The sequence below is a fragment of the Mesocricetus auratus genome, unplaced genomic scaffold (assembly GCF_017639785.1).
Source record: "Mesocricetus auratus isolate SY011 unplaced genomic scaffold, BCM_Maur_2.0 Super-Scaffold_6730, whole genome shotgun sequence".
In the NCBI taxonomy this organism is placed as follows: domain Eukaryota; kingdom Metazoa; phylum Chordata; class Mammalia; order Rodentia; family Cricetidae; genus Mesocricetus; species Mesocricetus auratus.
In genome coordinates, this window is record NW_024429184.1 from 77,850,779 (window position 1) to 77,870,445 (window position 19,667).

A 19,667-nucleotide genomic window follows, 5' to 3' on the forward strand; every position below is an offset into this window, starting at 1 on the left:
AGGATGTTTTCTTCCAGTTCCATCCATTTGCCTGCAAATTTCAAGATTTCATTGTTTTTTCCCCCCGCTGATAATACTCCATTGTATAAATGTACCACAATATCTCCATCCATTTTTCTTTGAGAGGCATCTAGGTTGTTTCCAGATTCTGATTATTACAAATAATACTGCTATGAACATAGCTGAACATCTTTTGGGTATATGCCTAAGAGTAAAATTGCGGGATCTTGTGGCAGACTGATTCCCATTTTTCTGAGGAGATTTCCATACTGATTTCCAAAGTGGCTGTATGAGTTTGCACTCCCCACCGGCAGTGGAGGAGTGTTCTCCTTTCTCCACATCTTCTCCAGCATAAAATGTCATTGGTGTTTTTGATTTTAGCCATTCTGACAGGAGCGAGATGATGTGCTTTGCCTTACAGAAGCTTCTCAGTTTCAGGAGGTCCCATTTATTAATTGTCGATCTCAGTGTCTGTGCTACTGGTGTTGTGTTCAGGAAGCGGTCTCCTGTACCTATTTGTTCGAGGGTACCTCCTACTTTCTCTTCTAAGAGGTTCAGTGTGGCTGGATTTATGTTGAGGTCTTTGATCCATTTGGACTTAAGTTTTGTGCATGGTGATAGATACTGATCTATCTGCAGTCTTCTACATGCCAGCATCCAGTTATGCCAGCACCATTTGTTGAAGATTCTTTTTTCCATTGTATAATTTTAGCTCCTTTGTCAAAAAATCAGGTGTTCATAGGTGTGTGGGTCCATATCAGGGTTTTCAATTTGATTCCATTGATCTACCTGTCTATTTTTGTGTCAATACTAAGCTGATTTCAGGACTATAACTCTATAATACAGCTTGAAGTCAGGGATGGTGACACCTCCAGAAGTTCCTTTATTGTACAGGGTTTTGGCTATCCTGGGTCTTTTGTTTTTCCATATAAAGTTGAGTATTTTCTTTCAAGTTCTGTGAAGAATTGTGCTGGGATTTTGATGGGGATTGCATTGAATCTGTAGACTGCTTTTGGCAAGATTGCCATTTTTAATATGTTGATCCTACCTATCCAAGAACATGGGAGATCTTTCCATTTTCTGGTATCTTCTTTTATTTCTTTCTTTAAAGACTCAAAGTTCTTGTTATACAGTTCTTTCACTTGTTTGATTAGTGTTACTTCAAGGTATTTTATGTTGTTGGTGAATATTGTAAAAGGTGTTGTTTCTCTGATTTCTTTCTCAGCCCATTTATTATCTGTATATAGTAAGGCTACTGATTTTTTTTTAGTTAATCTTGTATCCTGCCACTTTGCTGAAGGTGTTAATCAGCTGTAGAATTTCCCTGGTAGAATTTTTTGGGTCACTTATGTAAACTATCATATCATCTGCAAATAGTGAAAGTTTGACTTCTTCTTTTTCAGTGGGTATCCCCTTGATCTCCTTTTGTTGTCTTGTAGCTCTATCTAGAACTACAAGTACAATATTGAAGAGATGTGGAGAGAGTGGACAGCCTTGTCTTGTTCCTGATTTTAGAGAAATCGCATTGAGTTTCTGTTCATTTAGTTTAAGGTTGGCTGTTGGTTTGTTGTTTATTGCTTTTATTTTGTTTAGGTATGTTCCTGTTATCCCAGATCTCTCCAAGACCTTTATCATGAAGAGGTGTTGGATTTTGTCAAAGACTTTTTCAGCATCTAGTGAGATGATCATGTGATTTTTCTTTTTCAGTTTTTTTAAATGGTGGATTACATTTTTGGATTTTTTTATGTTGAACCATCCCTGCATCCCTGGGATGAAGCCTACTTGATCATGATGGGTGATTTTTCTGATGGGTTCTTGGATTCGATTTGCCAGTATTTTATTGAGTATTTTTTTATCAATGTTGATGAGGGATATTTGTCTGTAGTTCTCTTTCTTAATTGTGTCTTTGTGTGGCTTGGGTACCAAGGTTATTGAAGCCTCATAAAAAGAGTTTGGAAAAGGCTCTTCTGCTTCTATTGTGTGGAATACTTTGAGGAGAATTGGTATAAGCTGTTCTTTGAATTTCTCATAGTACTCTGCACTGAAACCATCTGGCCCTGGGCTTTTTTTTTTTTTTGGTTGGGAGACTTTTGATGACTGTTTCTATTTCAGTAGGGGTTATAGGTCTATTTAAATTACTTATCTGTTCTTGATATGATTTTGGTAAGTGATATCTATCCAGAAAATTGTTTTTGAATTTTGTGGAGTACAGGTTTTCAAAGTATGACCTGGTGATTCTCTGGATTTCCTCAGTGTCTGTTGTTATGTCCCCCTTTTCATTTCTGATTTTGTTAATTTGCATGTTCACTCTGCCTTTTGGTTAGTTTGGATAAAGGTTTGTCTATCTTGTTGATTTTCTTGAAGAACCAACTCTTTGTTTCATTGATTCTTTGTATTGTTTTCTCTGTTTCTACTTTATTGATTTCAACCCTCAATTTGATTATTTCCTGGCATCTACTCCTCTGGAGTGAGTTTGCTTCTTTGTGTTCTAGAGCTTTCAGCTGTGCTGTTAATTCTCTAGTGTGACTATTCTCCAGTTTCTTCATGTGGACACTTTCCTGTTAGCACTGATTTCAAAGTGTCCCATAAGTTCGGGTATGTTGTGTCTTCATTCTCATTGAATTCTAGGAAATCTTTGATTTCTTTTTTTATTTCTTCCTTGACCTGGGAATGGTGCAATTGTGCATTGTTCAATTTCCACCAGTTTGTAGGTTTTCTGCAATTTCTGTTGTTGTTGAATTCTAACTTTAAAGTATGGTGGTCTTATAAGATACAGGAGGTTATTCCAATTTTTTTGTACCTGTTGTGGTTTGTTCTGTTGCCAAGTATGTTGTTGATTTTAGAGATAGTTCCATGTGGTGCTGAGAAGAAGGGATATTCTTTTGTGTTTGGATGAAATGCTCTATAGATGTCTGTTAAACCCAATTGGGTCATAACCTCTATTAGTTCCTTCATTTCTTTGTTAAGTTTCTCTATGTTAGTCCTGTCTAGTGGTGGGAGTGGGATGTTGAAGTCTCCCACTATAAGTGTGTAAGGTTTTATGTGTGATTTGAGTTTTAATAATGTTTCTTTTACAAATGTGGATACCTTTGTAATTGAGACCTTTATGACTTTCTCCTGTGATGAATATGAAATTACCTCCTTCATCTCTTTTGATTGTATTTAGTTTAAAGTCTAATTTGTTAGATATTAGGATTGCTACCACCGCTTATTTCTTGGATCCATTTGACTAGAAAATCTTTTCCCAACCCTTAACTCTGAGATACTATCTGTCTTTGAAGTTGGGGTGTGTTTCTTGTATGCAACAGAAGAATGGATTCTGTCTTTGTATCCATTCTGTTAGCCTCTCTTTTTATAGGCAAGTTAAGACCATTAATATTGAGGGATATTAATGACCATTGATTATTCATTCTTGTTTGTTTTGGATTTGGTGGTGGTTGTAGTATTGTATGTGGATTTCCACCCCTTTGTTTCTTTTGCCTATGTTTTTGTGGGTGTAGTTAACTTCCTTGGGTTGGAGTTTTCCTTCCAGAACTCTCTGTAGGGCTGGGTTAGTGGATATATATTGTTTTTTGTTTTTGTTTTTGTTTTTCAAGACAGGGTTTCTCTGTATTGTTTTGGACTCTGTCCTGGAACTCGCTCGGTAGACCAGGCTGGTCTGGAACTCACAGAGATCCGCCAGACTCTGCCTCCCAAATGCTGGGATTAAAAGTGTGTACCACCCACTCTCACCCTGAACTCTTGGGGAAGGTTCTAGGCCCTGCCCTATATGAAATGACAGACTATGCACACCCCCATGGAGGGCCTCACCCTCCCTGGGGAAATGAGGGGATAACGGGGGGGGGGGGTTGGGGGGAGGGCACGGGAGGAAGGGAGGGAATGGGAGAGGGACCTGGAACTGACTTGTGAAGCAACCTCGTTTCTTATCTAAATTTAAACTGGAAAATAAAATTTAAAAAAAAAAGCGTGCACCACCAACGCCCAGCTCGGATATGTATTGTTTAAATCTTGTTTTCTCTATCTATAGTGATTGAAAGCTTTGCTGGGTATAGTAGTCCAGGCTGGCATCTCTTAGTGTCTATAGATTATCTATCCAGGACCTTCTGGCTTTCAGAGTTTCCATGGAGAAGTCAGGTGTAATTCTGATATGTTTGCCTTTATGTGTTACCTGACCTTTTTCCTTTGGTGCTCTTAATATTCTTTCTTTATTCTGTATATTTGGGGTTTTGATTATTGTGTGGAGAAGGGACTTTTTCTGTAGTCTACTCTATTTGGTGTTCTGTAAGTTTATTGTACCTTCATTGGCATGTCTTTCTTTAATATGGAAAAGCTTTCTTCTATGATTTTGTTGAATATGTTTGCTGCACCTTTGAGGTAGGTTTCTTCACCTTCTTCTATACCTATTATTCTTAGGTTTTGTCTTTTCATGGTGTCCTATATTTTCTGGATATTTTGTGTTAGGGATTTGTTGGACTTAAGATTTTTTTGGTTGATGAATCTATTTCTCCTAGTACATCTTCAACACCTGAGATTGTGTCTTCCATCTTTTATATAGTATTGGTTATGCTTGTATCTGTAGTTCCTGATTGTTTACTTAGCTTTTCTATTTCCAGAATTCCCTCAATTTGTGTTTTCTTTATTGTCTCTATTTCAGTTTTCAGGCCTTGAACTGTTTCCTTCATCTGTTTGATTGTTTTTGCTTGGCTTTCTTTAAGAGATTTGTTGATTTCTTTTATTTTTGGTTTGTTTTTTCTTCTATTTCTTTAAGGGATTTTCTCATATCATTTTCATTAAGTTGTTTTATGGTCATTCTCTTCTGCTTCATCTGTGCTGGGATGTTCAGGTCTTGCTGGTGTAGAATCCTTAGACTCTGGTGGTGTCATATTGGCTTTTCTGTTGTTGAATGTGTTTTTATATTGTCTTCTTCCCATCCCTTCTTCCAGTGGGTCCAGTGGTGGAATTTCTTCCTCTCTTGGTGGGTACAGGTTCAAGGTTCCCTTCTGGTGGGTGCAAGACATTCAATACTCTGATGTCTCTCCTCTTCCTGTGGCTCAATACAGGATTAGTACCGGGACATTGGCAGACACTGGATTCACCAGTGCGCAGTCCCCAGGCCTCAGGAGGCTTAAGCAGAGCACCAGAAGGTGGGTCAGAAACAGATGCACATTTACTTCCTCCCCTGGGTGGGCAGGACCAGATGCTGGCAGTCTCAGGATGGGCTAGACCACCAGGACAGGTTCCCTAGTACATATTCCCCAGGTCTCAGGAGGCTCTGGGAAAAGCACCAGAAGGCGGGGCACCTCAGCAGATTTTTGTTGTTACAGAAAAGCTTGTCTTCTAGCCTTGGAGATCAACAGATGTTGGAGGAGCTTCTCTCTTCTAGATCGTTTCCAACTTAGATTCATAGGGCTTCTGTTATAAATCACCACAACTCAAGTACCTCCTCCCATGGATAGAGGCGGGACCAGGATGCAGGCAGTCTCTAGATGGGCTGGACCACTGGGATGGACTCCCCTGTGCACAGTCTCCAGGCCCCAGGAGGCTCTGAGAAGGGCACTGGAAGCTAGAGAAACTTTCTGAACCGTAGATAGTCATATATTTGTTTCTTTAAGATAGTTTAAGATACATTTCTTTTTTTCATTTTATGACCACCACTGCAAAGATGGGAGAAACGTAAAACCAGATGAAGCTGAAATTTTTTTCTATCTTCTTAAAAGTTATTTTATGCTACACCAAAAAATATCAATATAGGATTGGCATACTGTAGCTACTTAAGAAATTGTAATTGTCACATCAAACAAATAAAGGTAGCCATTTGTATAGCACTTACCTAAAGTGCCAAAGTCAACACTTTATCTCATTCTGTTCCCCAGTCTGTATTGTTATTCTGCTTTGCAAGGGAAAATGCCAAAGAGCAGGGACAGGACAGAGGGATAGAGGTAGAGCAGCTTGGATGGTACCCAAGGTTGGAGTCATGCCGGTGATGACTGACAAATCGAAAGTGCCTCCCTCACTGTCCCCACAGCCAAACTTGCCAAGGAAGTTAAGTAGCTCTGTGTTATATGTGACCCAGTGGTTCTCAGCCAAGGACATTTATTAGTGTCTGATGACATTTTTACTTGTCGCACCAAAGGAAAGAAGGAAGCACTCTTAGCATCTTGTCTGGAAGAGTGTCAAATACCCCATAGTGCACAGGACAGACCAGACCCACAACAGATTGTCACAGGAACCACAGGGATGAAACATGATACAGTGTCTCCCCCACTAGCATCCTGCAGTGTGCGGGGACACTGCTCCTGACTCCATTTCAGAGATGGGAAACTAAAGCTAGAATGAACAAAATGGGTTGCCCATCCAGGTTTGTAAAGGCGTGCTCTACAGGGCATCTACTCTTTCCTGTAGCCACTTCTCCCTCTTCAGGTGAAAGCCCAGAGAAGTGAAGCCTTTTCCCACAATTTCACAGCCACTGGTGGATTAACCGGGCAAGGTAGAAGGCTCCACCCACTGCAGTCTGTCCTACATGTCCCCCAGGACAGATTACCTGCTCCCCAGCCTCCCGACAGGCTGCTTGATCTGATGCTTCGCTTACCTGGAGTGTTCATCCTCCTCCCTGGTCTACAGTTCTGGGACCACACATGAGCACACACAAGGCTTTGGGGAGGTCTTCTTGATCGAATAGATCAAGTTTTATTAAAATTAACATAGCAGTGGGTCCACGGAAGGAGTATAAGAATTAATCCTTTAGCTGTCACCCCTAGGGATAGTGGCAGCTGGGTAGGGCTGGGCTCAGCAGAGGCCACTATCTGGGCCCCTGCTCTTCACAGGCCAAGCCTAGAGATTCCCTGTGGATATTACTTCACCCCTATATCCTGGGGTGTCTGTGGTACTGGGGTTGGCCCCTCTCCTCTCCTCTGTCTAGCATCCTGAAAAACTGCAGTTCACAGTGGTTAAGAGCTGGACCAGCTGGTCAGGTCTCTGCCACTGTCAGACACAGTCCTGGGAAGTCACATCATAGCTTGATACCTGACATAAACAATGCTTACTAAGCAGAACTGTTGTCAAGATGAACTCAGATGAATGACTGATGCAAGAACAGTGTAGGAAGAGCCTGGAAGGTTCGATTCTGGTTATCTATAGTCAAGGAAATGGTGTCAGGGACTCCAAGTTCATTGTTTGTTGTTTTTGGTGGTGGTGATAGTGGTGGTGGTGGTGGTGGTGGTGTGTGTGTGTGTGTGTGTGTGTGTGTGTGTAATCAAGACAGTAATACTGCTTACCTATAAGGATATGGTTGGTGTTGCCACTGGCAAGACATAGAGTAACTCTAATAAAGGTTAGATATCATTAATATTTTAGGGACAATTGGGACACCATACTTGGAGAATGGTCCCCAAAGTAAAGCCCAATTATGTTGTCCCTTCTTATTACCTTCCATCTTCTGCCAGTACTCAGTTCTTCCCAGCATCCCACTTTCTAATGACCTTCTCCACCCAGCCTAAAACACAAGGTAGTAAGCTGTTTGGTCTCCCCCAAACCTACAGGCTGTGGTTTCTCCCTAGAAATTCATGTTATGCTAATAACTCCTGATGGAAAATTCCAGCGGGGAGTTCTGAGACTCACTTGCTTTTGCTTTATTATAAAACTTTCATTTATGGTTTATACTATTAAATGTTCCTTTGCTGGAAAGTGTGGTGGTGGGACCCAAGAGGACTGTCACAGTTAAATTCTGGCCCTTTTTAACAAAGTTCATCTGCTGTCTTAGCTGAGCTGGCATTTTCGTGGAATTTAACACTTTTTAAAGCTGCAAAGCAATGGAAATGCAGCTCAGTGTGGGTGAGAGATAGCACTTGAGGCATAGAATGAATGAAGAGGGAATATGTAGACTATGCTGAGCTGCTGTTGACTCTTTACTGAGCTACTTACGGTTGGTTCTCTTTCTAGCACTGTTTGCAGCCTACCTTGGTGCCGCCCTGGCTAACATGCTGTCCGTGGTAAGTCATGCGGGCTATAAACCACGTGCCCCCTCCACTTCCAAAACACTCCATCAAATCCCTCTGTCCATTGGCTCATATCCTGATACCCACCTTAATACTGACAGGAAGGAACTAGGTCTCAAAAGCTTATATGTCAAGTTTAGATGGACCAAACCCATCACCAGTGACCAGTGGAGCACTTCAGAGAATAAATCTTTCAAAATATAACTCCATTATATTCCTACGGAACTAGCTTTAAATCCTTGTCATTTAACTTGTGTATGTATGTAAATTATCCGTCTACCTGGGTTGTGGACAGCATACATCAATCAGTATTGCATAGCAACGAGCATGTTCGTGGAGAGAGACATTGGCAGTGGCCTCAGGGAACAGAGCTGTGATCTCATCATCCAAAGAGAAGCCTAAACTCAAGAGTCTGTGGGTACACACAGTCCCAGAACCTCTTCTTTGCCTCTGGCCCAGTTTAAGGTGGTGTGCAAAGTAGGAACTGCCACTTGCCTGGAGCAGGCCCAGCACAAAGTGCTCAGGGCTTACCTAGCAAATTGACACATCCAGCTCCACCTAAGATAAGAGTACAAGGGAAACTTCGCATGGACAAGGGTTGCTCAACTTGGGATCACAGTCTATGCCCCAAGAAGTCAAGTTCAGTCACCCATTCTTGAGAAGGGAATTTTGAAACAGCCAAATTAATAGTAAAAAGCAGGAAAATGTGTTCAATGTGGCCATGATGGGCAGAGGGAGAAAAAGAGCCAGTGATACTACTTCAAGTTCATCTTTTGGTTGTCCCAAAGTGAGATGAGAATTTAAATAGAGGGCAAGGAGTATATACAGCTAAGCAGTCCGAGGACAGGTGTAGGTCCTCCCAACTATTGACCCATCACTGTGTGGGTTTTAGCCTCCTCCTGTGAGGTGGTCTAACAAGTTATAAATCTCTTTCCTAAAGACAAGACACCACCCCCCTCCCCAGGTCTGGCATCTTCTCCAGCATGAAATTCTTGGGGAAATTTCCATTTCTTGAGGTCCATTATTTCAATATCCCAGTAGATTGGGACTCATAAGTAAGTGCCTCTTTAGAATATATTTGGTTCTGCAGGCCAGTTACACAAGGAGGAAAAGTCATAGGTCCAACATCTGGAGATGGAGTAGATGTTCCATACAATACCTGTCTATATTGACCCTTCGTCTTCAGGGAAAGAGTGGGTGGTACTTGGCATAGGAAGATGTTTCCTAAGCAGCCAAGTTAGCCTTTCCTGACACCAAACTGACTTTCTCAGTGGACTGTGTCTGCTTCCCATAACATTCTACATATGCCCTCACCACAAAACTTGACACGCAGCATTTGCAACAACTTCAGGGCTCATAATTCCACTTTCAGCTTAGTCCAAGTGTTACACTAGAACAGGGCTCTTCCATTTCTATATCTTAATCCTAGAGTTTTATGACAGAAGGAGTAAATGGAAGAAACAGATAGTGAGGGAATGAGGCCCTGAAGAAGTGAGCAGGGAACCCTAGAATTGGATGGAGGGGGCCTCAGAAACACTGGATGGAGACAAGAAGGTGGATTATGATCTCTCAGGGCCTCACCCACCCTAGGCTTTGCCATCACTTCTGGCACCAACAGTGCACCTGACCCATCAGTCAATAAATAGGCCAAGAGCCTGCCTTGACAAGGCACTAAAAGAGATGCAGGAGCTTTGGTTCCCAGATCTAGGTGTTCACAGTGCTTGATGGTCTTCCTCTAGGAGCTGAGGGGTTATAGATTATGCCATTCCATATGGACATTCTCCAAATAAAATTAAGTTTAGTTGTTATGGTGGTGATTGTCAAGAATTTTTTAAAAAGGCTATCAATTTATCCAGAAGTTTCCAGCTTCACTGAGGAGCACAATATGAGAGCATTGAACTAATTTACAAAACCATTCAACGCCTCCTCACAAAGGCCCTATGAGTCATTATTCTTTGCCTTTCCAACCAGGACATATGTATGCAAGTCCTGGCTTTCAACCATGCTGCTATCTGTTTGGTAATGATGACCATGCCCTGAGGACCATTTATTGGGTACTTGGCATGCGCTAAGCAGCAATTCTCTGAGTAGGCAGCAGTATACTGTTGAGGGAAAAGGTCTCAGAAAGATTAAAAACCGTAACGAGGTAATCAAAACTGAGGTTTGTCTACCATGGGGTTTGAGTGGATACTTCCCAAAACACTTTATTGAATCTTATTGGGTCTTTGAGAAGACTTGTTGAGTGGAATCCATCGCTCATGGACATACATTCCTTACAGCCTAGATCTGGCACTTCCAAGTCTGGCTCACAGTGTGGTCTTTGAACTTCAACATTACCAGCAGTGTTATCCCCATAGCACCACCAGAGTCTTCTATTGGATAAAATAAAATGCTTAGAAGATAGAAGGGTAGTTTGATCTGCCTCACAATTGAATTTGTAGGCTCATTGTAAACAATTCACTCGGCTACCTCGATGAAGAATGGGGGAAAGTATTAAAATGTTGCAGGGCATCACAAGGAACAAAAGCCAGGTCACTGAGATGAGAAATGAACGTGAAGGTAGGAGAACCCTTGAGAAGAGAGGTGTCTAACCTTCACCTCCGGCCCCAAGGACAGACCTGCCAGTCCTCTGCTTCTCCCCATATGTGCCCATTTCCTATGTCTCTCTACAAAAGGTTTCTGCTCCGCACCGTTCCTAAATGCCCATCTTCCACTGAGTGACTCCCTCGTCCTTTCAGGTCAAGAGGCCTATTGATACCGTCTCTGTGCCTTTCAAGTCATAGTCTCAAAAGAGAGATTCTATTGGCTCTTGCCATGTGCCTATTTTGAATTGGGTGCCTATCTCTAAGCAAATCAACTACAACTAGGTCTTTAGCTACAAAATGAATGCCAACTGCAGCCCTTCAAAGGAGACTGATTGAAGAAGGCATAGAATGCCCATAGTTTCATACACTGGTCGGGTTTCCCAAGACAAGGCAAGTCATGTACATAAAAACGCATTAACACCTATTAGAGTTCCAGTAGCTGTATTTTGGAAGGTGTGTGATTAACCTGTCACAGAATAAACTACCGGCCTGGTTTTATGTATATTGGCTATCAGTTAAGTATGTTACCCTCACTGACCAGCCCTTCCTCTTACTGATAAAGGCTGTTTAAACAAGCATTCACGTCTGATGTAACATAAACTTCTCTTATCTCATCTCCCTCCAGTTTGGGTTACCACCCTGCACCTGGCCCTTCTGCCTCTCGGCACTCACCTTCCTTCTCTTGACAACCAACAATCCTGCCATCTACAAGCTCCCACTCAGTAAAGTCACCTACCCAGAGGCCAACCGCATCTACTTCCTGTCCCAGGAGAAAAACAGAAGGGCATCAACAATAACGAAGTACCAGGCCTACGATGTCTCCTAAGCATGTCATATAACTGCAGCCAGCAGCACATGGTCTGCTCCCCAGGCTAAGATCCACTTACCACCCCCAGTCCCTCCTACTACCACTCCCCCCCACCCCGTTCCTCACCCCCCCACTCCCCCACCCCCACCAAGATGCATAGTATTCATCAAAGCCAAGTCAGTTTAAACTAAATACCCACTGATGTCTCTCGGGGAACTCTCTTTGGGGGGGAACCTGCTATTCACCCCTTTCAGTTATTTAGTTGAGCAAAGCATAGTGCCAAGCAATGCAAGGCAAGAGGGCCTGGTCCCTACCCTGCTCTGCCACTAATGAGGTCCTACTGCCTTGGCCAGTCCTTCTCCCGTCTCAGCCTGTTTCCTTGTTGCCAGGGTATCTTTAAGACAAAGAGGGACGCCAAAGTCCTTCTACTTGCATAACGTTTATTCTTCTCCATCTCCTGTAAACCAGGCAACTTGGCATGAGCATCAAGGAGTTGTCCTGAGCTGAGGTACTTACAGGAGGGCTCCCAGAGGAGAGAGAGGATGGTGTTAATGTCATGGAAGTTTATTCTTGGGCATGAGAGATGTTCTTCAGATGTGGGGTTAGAACTCTGAATTCATTGAAAATGCCAATGTACCTTCTTTGCACCATAGAAATATTTCCAGAAGCATCATTAAGGTAAAAACCAATTTTTCCAACATCCAAATCATAGTGTAAACAAACATCTTTGCTCATGTAATATTCAAAATCGTACTGTAATTAAACTTGAAATTTGCAAGATAGTGTCTGGGTTTTCTTCCAATGGGACTTAACCTTACATGCTCATATAGAGGGCACTGGGAGGTTTTCACAACCAAACATGTGTCTGGAAAGAGGAAATGGGGGTAAGGATGATCAGAAGTTCATTTTCTTGTGGAGAGTTGCACAGAAACAGGAGTGCACATCGCTGGTCCAGATTACAACTCCCATCAGGTTTCAGCATACAGTCCTTTAGCCTTATGCACCAAAATTGGTAACCCAGCTCTTCTTGAGTAGCCAGTCACTCGTTACTCTGAGTGTGGCTCCTGCTGTGCTCTTAAGTTAGTCATCCTTCATAGGAAGTCACTTGGCCCAACATCCCAGCCTCTTCTAACAACCATGAGACCTCAACACATACATTTCCAGTTCAGCGTGATGTGTTGAGATAGCAAGGGGTCAGAGACTGAGGAGATAGCTCAGTCAGTAAAGAACCTGCTTCCCAAACACAAGGACCTGAGCTTCGATTCCCGAGCACACAGTATAAAAATCTGGGCATGATGGCACCCACCTGCAACCCTAGCTCCAAGGAGGCAGAGACAGACTGATTCCTAGAGCTGGAGGTCCAGCAAGTCTTGCCAAATTGGTGAACTCCAGATTCAGCATAGAACCATAAGGAAAGACGCACAACTTCAGCCCCTAGCCTCCACATCCACACACCCACACACATTTAAATATACATGCATACACTGGGGAAAGCATTTAGACGAGAGTGAGGAAGCAAACTTATAAATACTGGATAAATGAAGAGCTACACTTTACCGGAATCCTTTTTTTTTAATCAAAAGAGCCAGTATCTACATTTATATTTTGTTTTGCTGTATGCCAGAGATCCCAGCCATCTTTGACCACCAGCCCAAGAGCACAGGGATGTAAAGTTCCCTTCCAGTCCGCATCCAACCCTCTATGACTTTTCCAGGAAAGCAGAGTGCTTCTCTGAGCAGAAAAATCCTCCACAAAGGAAAAGGAAATGACTCATACTCCAGAGCTCCCTCTGAGTTTGTGATCACACCTTGAGGCCAAGAAGGTCCTGGGCTGGGTTTTAATGACCGTGGAGTTATGGTTCTCTAAGGATCAAGCATTCAGGAATTTCGCCCAAAGGCTGTTTATGTTCCAAGCTCACTCAGTTGCCCCCAACTGTCACGTGATGGCTTCCAACCATTAAACAGTGGGGCCTCGTGTGCTTCTGCCATAGTTTTCCAATCTAATTTTAATAAGGGTAGGGACTCCTCCATGTGTATGCCATTCTGATTACTGACCACTAATAAAACCCTTCAACTGCTCTGAGTGTCTCACTGGCCTCGCCTGTAAAGCAAGCTGAGTTGGCCCAGAATTCCAAGCAAGGTGGAAACAGATGGAATGAAAGAACTCCTGTGAAAATATATGATGTCTGTAGGATCCCAAAGTGAACCGTCAAATCTAGCACTTCAATTAAACATGAGCAGCAGAGAGCTGGAGTCAGCTTCACCAACTCCAGAGAGATGCTATGCAGCCACTCACCTACATCATCCTGGGTGCTCAGAAGCAGCCTTGGTGAAAGCTTCATACCATGAAAAATGGCAAACTCTACAAATATGAGTATATGCACAAAACAATACTATTTGTAAGCATGTGAACAAACAATCCATATTGTAATATGAGAGAGGAAACTAAGTAAGGTATAAAAATAAAAAATACACATGCTTCCATTCATTCATGAGAAAGCCCTTGCAGGAACAATGGAGCTGATTTGTCCAAGTCTCAGACACGTGATTAACTCAAGCCTCTCAGGAAAAGAATGACTTGGGGTAGACACTGTTCTCTTTGTTGTTTGTCTCTGTCATTCTTTGAATAAGCCTATTGGTGTCTTGTAGTAGCTATGAGTCGTTATTGATAACTGACTGACACCTATCCCCACTGCCTTGCCTTTGACAGCATCCATTTACCTGTCCTGGATAGAATTTGAACCCTGTTCTACATACAACAAACATGTATGTGCACACACAAGACTTTCCAGAAACCCAGCCTATTGAATCTCACTTCCAGAATCTACTGCCCAAATCTGCCTTCCAACACTTATATGTGGTGTGTAGGGAACAGCCTGCAAAACAGTCCATGACAACCAGCAGCAGGCTTGTCATCAATTTATGAGCAGTAACTATAAAGAGGCCCTGTGCAGTCTTCCACGGGCATCCTTTCCTGACAGATCCCCACAGCAGTGGTAGGGCACTGCTTCCCTTACGGAACCCTCTTACCTTGGACCCCTCAGTCACATGAGAGTCTCGGGAGAGACGGGTAGGTGGTATATCAGGGCCAGTGTGTGTTGGAATTGTTGGAACTGCATGTTTCACAGAGATGAGTAGGCAGCCTCCCCAGTTTGATATGTTGGTAGAAGTGTGGGACCTTTCTATTAAATTCTCAGGTCATGGATGCTGTGGGCCTGGAGCCACTCTTTGAGGAATTCTCATGTAGATTTACAAATGAGATATTGTCTCCAATAAACCCTTCCCCTTTCTGTTGCACACTGCGATGCATTGGCTACACACTGTTGTGCACGTAGGAATTAACTGTGGCGCGTCCTAAAAATGTAGACCCGGTTCTCTGCCCAAAGATTTGGGTTCAGCAGATCCAGATGAAGCCAAGAATCTGAATGTTTCCATAAACCCTTGAATGATACGAATTGTGCTGGATCAAGGTCCAGTCTTTGAGATCACTGCATAGGTTTGTCAGATAGGTCAGCATCATCCAGTTCTGATGCACAAGACTTGTCCTGGCATCAGCACAGTTGAGTTTCTAATGCTTCCAGAGTAGGTCCCAGTGTGCACCCAGGCTGGAAAGCAACCGCAGGTTCTGTTTCCTGGGCCCTAATCTCCCTGAGACTGTTAAGAACCTCAGTCCCCATCCTCTTGAAGCACGGTAAGGAACAGGAACACTGGGTACCAACAGGAAGGAGGAAGTGAGAAACTTCTAAAATGCAGTCTCTTTCTCGGTAATAGTTGGGGGCTAGCTCTGCACTCTAACGGAAACCAAAGAAAAATGAAACCACTAACCAGAAACATCCGGCTCAAGAAGCCAAACAGAGAAGCAAAGTTTTGCATTGGCCCCAGAAGCCTGCTGAGTGTGCCCACAGCCCTAAAGGACAAGTACAAGAGTCGTGTGGTCAGCAGCCCCTCCGGCCACACTGCAGGGGCACAGTGGGAGCCAGGGGAGCATGGCAGCCCCTGAGATACAACAGATGCACCTTGAGCAGGTAGGAATGGAGGGTTGTCCCAGGGGTGTGGCTAGAAGATGGGAGGGCAGTGGAGGCAGTGACAGCAGCTGCCATAGGAAAAGGAGCTCGCCCTATGGACACAAGTATGCGGGAAGTCCCAGGAGGCACAGCCTGAGATAAGAAAGAAAAGAGATGGAGAAACGCAGAACACAGGATACAGGAGGAAGAACAAAGGTCTCTGGGCGTGCGGGACCAGAACAGGAAGAAGGGGTTGTTATGATGGAAGAGTGAGGGGCTTCCAGTCCCTGACAGCTGCCTGGCTCACTGAGCTCCAGCAGAGATGAGCGTGGGTCAGGGGACAAGGATATAGGCAGCTCTTGTGGAGAGCATGCCAACATCCACCTTTCAGGTCCCAGCATGGCCCCATCGGGGTCTCGAGGGTGTGCCCTGGTGTGAGTAGGCCCAAGTGCAATCAAGGTTGCCACAAACTCGTGGAAGGTGAGGATGAGCCTCGGTGTAATCAACACTGGGAGGGAAGAACCCAGGCAGCATGGTTTTTTTAACTAAAAAGTTTTTCATATAATACATTCTGATTATCATTTCTTCTCCCTCATCTCCTTCAAGATCCTCCCCACCTTAACATAGAAGCAAAAGGCCAGTAAGGTTTTTTTTAAATGCCCAAACAAAGCATTATGAAACAGAAAAGAAAAAATATAGATCATTGAGTTCATAATGTGTTGGCCATCTCCTGCTGAGCATGGGGACTACCCCTAAGTGTGGTTTACATAGGCAGCGAAAGTCCCGTGAAGAAAGTCACTTTTTCTCTGTGAGCAGTTGTCAATTGGGGATAGATTCTTAGTTAGGGATAAGAGCTTGTCTCTACTTCTCCTCGAAGTGCCTGAATCCACTCTGCCTTGGACCAGGGCAGGACCCATTGCAGACAGCATAATTTTTGTCATGGAGAAGTTGTTCCTGTCCTTGACGTCAAAGGCGGCCTGTGACTATTAAAGTATTAAGTTCTGGGTCTGGGCATTTAAACCAGGTTCCTGAACCCTCTGAAAGACCAGGTGAAAAGTCACAGTGGTGGCATACGCCTTTGATCCCAGCACTTGGGAGGCAGAGGCAGGATGATCTCTGTGAGTTCAAGGCCAGCCTGATGTACAAAGAGTGTTCCAGCCCAGTAGGGCTCCATAGTAAGACCTTGTTAAAAAACGAGAGAGAAAGGGGGATGGAGAAAGAGAAAGGGGGAGAGGGGAGAGACAGAGACTGTGGAGCCCAGTGAGATCGAGCCTCAAGAGCCCAGCACTTAGGAGGTGGAGGCAAGGGGATCCATGTGAGTCACTGCCAACCAGAGCTACATAGTGAGATCACCTTTAAAAAATAAATTGAAAAAATCAAACATCATTGAATCCTGCTCCTCTCATCTGTGAGCCACATTTCTTCATAAGCCTCCTGAAAGATGCCAATGCCCAAATATTCTTCCAGCAAGTCTGGCCTAGAGTAAGACAGAGCAGGGGACAGGACACAGCTGGATCCTAAGCTGGTCCAGCACACCCACCACCCTTCCTGGATTTGCTAGGTGCCCCTAAAAGTGGATTTCTCTTCCTTAGGCCTCAGCCTTGCTCCTTGACTTCAACCACAGGCTCTGGATGGGAACAGTATCAGTGTGGACAGGAGTGGGTTTCACATGTTCTGATTCTCTGTGCTGCCCCCAAGGGTGGTAAGAGAGAGAAAGGGAGGGAGGGAGGGAGGAAGGGAGGGAGGAAGAGAGGGAGGAAGGGAGGGAGGGAGGGGGGAGGGAGGGAGAGCCAGAGAGAGAGATAGAGCCATAGAGAGAGTGCCATAAAGAATTCCATGAGTCCATGCTCCATGAGGATGCACTTGCTGGTCTTAATTCTGTTCGATCTTTCAGGATTGGGCCACAGGACACTGTTGATGGTTTGTGGGGTTGCACACTTTGTCTGTAAGCAGGTGAGAGTGGGTAAAAGGCTATTTTTAGAGCTTGTTGTAGGGGTCCTGTTTTATATTGGGAATTAGAAAGTCATTTTTAGAGGCTAATGTTGGGCAGGGTATAGTGCTGTTTTTCTGGTGTTTTCTTTTCTGTTAAATTTTTGGTCAGTAAATGCATAAGTTTTGCTGTGACATTTCCATATGCATGTTATATTTTTATATTATGGATACGTTTTTTACCTGACTCCTTACTGTCCCCTTCAACCCATCTCCTGCTTCTCCACACCCCTTTTAAAAGCTTTTTAGGGTTTATCTTTAACTTATGTGTGTGCATACATGGCTTGTGACGGTGTATGCCCTTGAGTGCAGGTGGCCAGAAGAGGACACTTGGATCCCATGGAACTGGAGTTAGAGGGGATTGTGAGCTGTCAGAAACGGGGACTGGGCCAAACAAGTCCTCCAGAAGAGCAGCAAGCGCCTTTAGTTACGTAGACATCTCTCCGGGTCCAGAAGTTCTCCCTTGTGTTTCCACAAATAAACACTATTGCTTCCTCCTCCCCCAACCCTTTACACTTCTTCCTAAACACACACACACACACACACACACACACACGCACACACACACACACACACACACGCACACACCTCTACATTCCACATGTGAGAGAAAATGTGTTTTTCTAAGTGCGGTTTATTTCATTCATTTAGCATAATCACCTCCGGCTATATCAATTTCCCTGTAACTGTCATAATTTCAACGTATTGTTTTGGTTTTTGAAAGTGCAGGCCAGACCCTTCCAGGTCATAATAACTCTGATATGGTCAAAGCTACAAATACCAGGGACCCTTCGGACCAAGTAAACATGAACTCTGGGGCTAGAGTCTACCTTAAACTGTACCCTCAATTCCCTGATGGTTGTTATGTAGGTCAAAGTTTGAGAACTGTAAATCCTTCCATTCAGAAGGAGTGTCCCCCTCCCCCGCCCCATGAATCGGTAGGACAGAGGTGACAGACACCTAGGACTAAGAACCTTTTATTTCACCTAACCTGCCCCTGCACTGCCCATTTCTCTGTGTTGACACACCCTAGGACACCACACGCAGTCATGGCCTCAGGCATGCAGCATGCACTAGAGGGCACCAAAGTACCTCCAAAAGCCATTTAAAGGTCATCCCTGGTTCTCCTCAGCATGCTCACTGGCCCACCTCACAGACGCGGTAATTCTCAAAGGGACACTGGAATGCACTGGAGTGCACAGCTGCTAAGAAACACACTTGTTAGCTGTGGGGCTGAGGAATCTACCCGCTGCCTGCAAGCCCTTACATCTCTTCCCAAAAGGAATTCACAGAACTCTAGGATATTTTTACAGTCTCCTAACACAAGGCAGTGATTGCTAAGAAAACAGAATCCTGGAATCGAAAGAGCAGTTTTTACCATGTGTGTTATTAATCATCTATGAGGACAATTATGATAGGTCGTCTGGCAGTGGTAGCCCTGAAGGGAGTGAACACGTTAGTGTTGGGTGGTGTTGGTGGCAGTGTTGGGGCAGAATTGCAAATGGTGGAAACGGCAGTGATGCTGGCCCACATGACTGATGGATAGACCCCACATCCTTGAATTGTTCTGGTCAACCCCTGCTCTCTCTCTCTCTCTCTCTCTCTCTCTCTCTCTCTTTCTCTCTCTCTCTCTCTCACACACACACACACACACACAGAGAGAGAGAGAGAGAGAGAGAGAGAGAGAGAGAGAGAGAGAGGAGAGAGAGAGAGGTCTCCCTCATTAGAATACTCCTGGACCTCAGCTGCAACACACCTTTATTATTCTTCTACTTTCTCCCCTTTCCCTCACTTCCCACTGGAAATGCTTCCCCATCCACAGTCAACGCCCAGCTCATGGGGAGCGAGCATCTTTTATGAGGACTTTTCGGATTCTCAAGGCAAAGTTGAACACGTTTTTTTCAACATATCTGTACTACTTGTGTACATTTCATCTTTATTTTTTTCTAATTTGGCTTTTGAGAGGTTGGCGGGATTTCCTTGCTCCTCAGAGGTGGCCTTTCAGGTGACCTCTCCAAAGGCCATTTTAGGAACCTGGCCAATGCCTCAGGCACAGTCTCACAAGCCTACTGCGAGGCTGGGCAGCAGACAAGAAGCAGGGTGTGCGCCGGAATCAGACAGCCTATAACAAAGGTTTCTGCTTTTTTGTGGTTTTTACATTTTACTAAAGTATAATATGTATCCAGAATAGGGAACCAATTATAAGGGGAGCTCTTTGGCAATAAATTCCCCATAAGTGAACATACCTGTGAAACCACCACCCAGGCTGAGAAACAGACCATCACCAG

The 19,667-nt window shown here is 44.0% G+C and overlaps 2 protein-coding genes and 1 long non-coding RNA gene across 3 annotated transcripts in view; all 3 read left to right on the forward strand.

Moving 5' to 3' along the window:
* Positions 1-11,487, forward strand: part of LOC101836039 (urea transporter 2) — a 33,818-nt gene extending 22,331 nt beyond the window's left edge. The window contains exons 10-11 of the mRNA XM_040741558.1: positions 7,939-7,988; positions 11,205-11,487. Of these exons, the coding sequence (XP_040597492.1) occupies positions 7,939-7,988; positions 11,205-11,405 (251 nt within the window). The 3' untranslated portion in view covers positions 11,406-11,487. The remainder of the gene's footprint in view (positions 1-7,938; positions 7,989-11,204) is intronic.
* Positions 11,488-15,268: 3,781 nt separating this feature from the next.
* The window catches only part of LOC101835431 (urea transporter 1), a 39,374-nt gene continuing 34,975 nt past the window's right edge, over positions 15,269-19,667 (forward strand). The window contains exon 1 of the mRNA XM_021230901.2: positions 15,269-15,411. Coding sequence (XP_021086560.1) covers positions 15,373-15,411 — 39 coding nt within the window. The 5' untranslated portion in view covers positions 15,269-15,372. The remainder of the gene's footprint in view (positions 15,412-19,667) is intronic.
* Positions 15,420-17,885, forward strand: LOC110342088. Its single transcript, XR_005875667.1, has 3 exons — positions 15,420-17,092; positions 17,285-17,343; positions 17,692-17,885. It is a non-coding gene; the product is annotated as an uncharacterized LOC110342088 (long non-coding RNA).